Source organism: Austrofundulus limnaeus, unplaced genomic scaffold (genome assembly GCF_001266775.1).
Source record: "Austrofundulus limnaeus strain Quisiro unplaced genomic scaffold, Austrofundulus_limnaeus-1.0 Scaffold92, whole genome shotgun sequence".
Lineage (NCBI taxonomy): Eukaryota > Metazoa > Chordata > Actinopteri > Cyprinodontiformes > Rivulidae > Austrofundulus > Austrofundulus limnaeus.
This window is the reverse complement of record NW_013952494.1, coordinates 431,504-435,314: the sequence shown is the minus strand read 5'-3', so window position 1 is coordinate 435,314 and position 3,811 is coordinate 431,504. Positions and strand designations below refer to the sequence as shown.

Sequence of the window (3,811 nt, the reverse complement as noted above, 5' to 3'; positions counted from 1 at the left end):
CACACACACACACACACACACACACACACACACACACACACACACACACACACACACACACACACACACACAGTCCTTCTCATTGGCTTCTGCTCGGTTTTCTATTCTTATCACTCTGATTTTCCATTTTATCCTGTCTCATTTTCCATCATTTTTTTTCCATCATTTCCATCATTTCCATCATTCTCTCTCTTTCGCTTAGATTTGTTTCTCTTGTTTGCTGCTCTTTATTTGTACTTGCTCTCTGTGTATAATTGTGGCTTTTCATAGTGACAGTCTGACAGTGAGCAAGGCCTCTTAAAGAGCTCTCCTCTTCCTGTCTTTGCCTGGGTTTTTTCTTCTCTTTTTTTTCTTCTTTTTTTCTCTTGGTCTGCACTCTTTCTAGGGATGAGTCTGCCTGTCTCCCTGCAGGGTACTCCATTGTGGATTGCTATTCAGTTTTTGCCCAATTATCTACTGGCTTTTGCTGTCTTTGACACACAATTATCAAAGGCCTAAATAATTGTCTTTATTATTGCCGGTGTTTAGATGAAGCGTCAGTGGAGCAGTCGTGAGCAAGGGAGCATCACAGGGAGAGGAGTGAAATGAAGTATTTATCTCGACCAGAGATTAGCTTAGCATGCTGTTAAATGATGTCTCGATGCTTATTTCAACTCCTCATCTAGATAAATAAACATGATTAATTTGCCCCCTTCCCTCCTTCATGTGCACACAATCATCCCATATCGCATTCAGTGGTGAAAAGTTAAAAAAAAAAAGTCTAGCAATTAACTAGCTTTCAGCTGGAAGCAGCCTGTATCGTTAAATACTGCTTAGCACCAGTCAGGTGCAAAACACAAGGGTTGGAGAAAAGTTTATGTTTATTGCATTTTGTTGATGATGGTTGTGAATCTCTTTTAGTCTCTCTGCAGTGCAGTGAGAGCAAAATTATTTATTAGAGAGTACGTAGGGGGAGAATCTTTGAAAAAGATGAAGACAGGTTTTCGTAGTTGGTCTGAAGTTTGGGTGTTTGTGATAAGGGAGTTATTTCAAGTTTGGCTCGCGGTTTTGCATCACAGATTTTGCATCATGTAGCTTGCAAACTTGATGTGTTGAGGTCAAAATAAATTTGCAGCAAAGAGCAAGCTCAAAAACAGTGAACACTGAACTAATTTGTTTTTTGCTTTTATGGTTTACTTTTGCTGGGCTATGACACTAAGTACAGTATTGATTGTTGTTACACATTCCATCCCAGCGCTCTCAGTACAATCGATATAATACAACAGTATCAATAAAATACTTTAACTTGAGGACTGTAGTAAGGTTTAAACATTGATAATGTAGTGCTTTTGTTTTATAAAGGCCTAAACGTCTATGGATGTTTCAGAAACATAGTAAGTGATCATTTGCTTTACACATGCTGCTCCATTGTTAGTTTTGTGGACTTTAAAAGTGTTCCAAGGGATTTGAGAATATGCCTCATGGATTTTAATGAAGTATCTCTAAGTGTTGTTTGTTGTGCACATCTGACTGTCTTTTCTTTTACCTCCATACAGCATTTGTTTTATAGATATTGAACATATTTTTGCTTTGTGTCTCTTTATACCTCTTTCAGTTTCAGTTCCTTTCTCCTTGTTAGAACCCCCACTGCCCACTCAAGTTTTACTCTGCACATCCAGCTGCTCTAGCTTTAAATGAAAGGTCAGGAGAAGGGCAGCAAATGTATTAACATCTGTGTGTTGGTTTTAGTTTAACAAGTATTTCCACATGCTTCCCCTCCTTTGTCCCTGTCCAGCACAGGACTGACCACAACAGCTGGCTTTTTTTTTTTAGTTAGGGCTGCTGTCTACAGTTACAGAAGGGATTAGCACATTTAACCTCTGTCTACACGGTACACGACTAACGCTGACATACATGCGAACACATTGAGTTATATGAAAAGACCACTGAGATTTATATTCACAGGAGTTTGCGGTTTAATGGTTCTAACTTTTTATAAGTTATGTTTCAAGATGGATTATGCATTTAACATGCAGCTAATCACAGTTGTCATTTTGGCTTGTAAAACATGGAACCCAGTGGGGGTCTATACTGTATTACAGCACTTTAGGGCTGCAGTGCAAAGGGCATTCTCTTTTGTTCTTTTTATTATAACAAGGGACTGTATTTATGTTTTGTTGCTTGAGTGACTGATATTGCCTATACAATTACTGATGTTCCCAATGATATTATGAGCAAGTCTCAAACAACTCTACTTCCTCCGCAATGACCCAAGTGTGAGTTCCCTCTGATTAGCTTTGCTGTGTTTTTTTTTTTTTTTTTTACCTTTGTGAGTTTTTTGTTTAACTTTTTCATACAATTGGTTCACAGTTGACTGCTAAATACCACTTTCACATCCAGGCAAAATCATAAAACAGCTGCTTTAAAAACCAATAAATAAAACAAGGGACTAAATTTTCTCTTGTGAAAAAAATTAGAAATTCATTCAGACATAGTCATTTATTGTATGTGAAGTGATTTTGTGAAGGGAAATCGTTATGAAAGGTAGTTGACATTGTTTGTTTCATATTACAAATTAACTCCTGCTCATTTTTTGTCTTCATTTTTTATTTGATTTAAATTTTTTAATGATGAAAATGCTATTGTGGAAGCCTTTGTCACCTGAATGGTGCTCAAGACCTTAGTACCCTAATAGATCTGATTTTTCATTATTCATTTTCATTTTAATTCATCTAGTCATCAAGGAAAGTTTTCAATTAGCTTTTAGCAATTTATTTATTATTTTGTGATAAATCATTAAAATAATTGTTTAACATTTAGTCATGCTATTCTGTATCACTATAACATCTGTAGTCCACCAGTTCTTTTCCGAGATTCACTAAACATATACAGTAAGTGATTGCTAACCTATTGTTGTTAGACCTGTTCTCCTTTCCCCCCCTTTTTTTATCTCAAAGCCAAGCAGAGTGAAACAGCTTGTTCCATAGGCCTGGCTGTAGTACTCCTTGGGGTCGGACCAGCGGTGTGGGAAGTCTATTGTAGTGGGGTAACAAGTCCTTTGTGTGACATTTTCCTTAGCATTGACATTCAGAGGGGAATAGGAAGACAGGCTTGTGAACGCCACATTCTTTGTGACATCTGAAGGGAAAGGGTATTAAGAATGGGGACCAAGGCATTTGAATGTGCACAGGAAAGGACGTTTGCACAGAACGTGACAAGGACACGCTATAGTGGAACTCTGCTCTTTCATATTTCACTTTATAAAATTATGCTGTACACCAGGTTGAATCAGTATTCTCCGGTTACAAAGCTGTCCTCTGGGCTATTGCCATCCCACGTCTAAGAAGAGGGCTGACAGTGCATGCTGTAGCTACTAAGAATATTTATTATTATTTTTATAGGTAAATGTCTACTGATGTGGTGGTTTGCCATATTGAAGTAATTTTATTTAATTTTATTTTACTTTTTTGCGTGTTTTTTTTATAAAGCAAGTTTTTACATGTACTGTCTAAAACAGTATCTTCCAAAACAGGTGCATGGTTTTAAGCATGTTTGAACTGAAACTAACACAAGTTTAATTTGCTTTCTGTGCCAGATAAATCAAAGGGAGCTGCAGGTGAAGAACAAAGTGTGTGCTGTGGCTCTCACTGACTCTTCACACAACATCTGGCTACAAGAAACCAGCAAAGGGACACAGGACTGGATGTTTCAGGTGAACAAAGCACACAAACACACAGTCACTTCCTTAAAAAATAAATAAATAAAATGCAAACTGGTTATTTCTTTGAGCTTTATTCCCCCTTTTATACTTCTTGACACATCTATGCTAACC

General features: G+C 37.3%; 1 protein-coding gene across 3 annotated transcripts in view; it reads left to right on the top strand.

Annotated features, from left to right (window-relative positions):
• Positions 1 to 3,811, top strand: part of arb2a (ARB2 cotranscriptional regulator A) — a 143,932-nt gene that overhangs the window by 90,921 nt on the left and 49,200 nt on the right. For all 3 annotated transcript variants that reach the window (XM_014012515.1, XM_014012517.1, XM_014012516.1), the window contains exon 9: positions 3,575 to 3,691. In XM_014012515.1, coding sequence (XP_013867969.1) covers positions 3,575 to 3,691 — 117 coding nt within the window. The remainder of the gene's footprint in view (positions 1 to 3,574; positions 3,692 to 3,811) is intronic.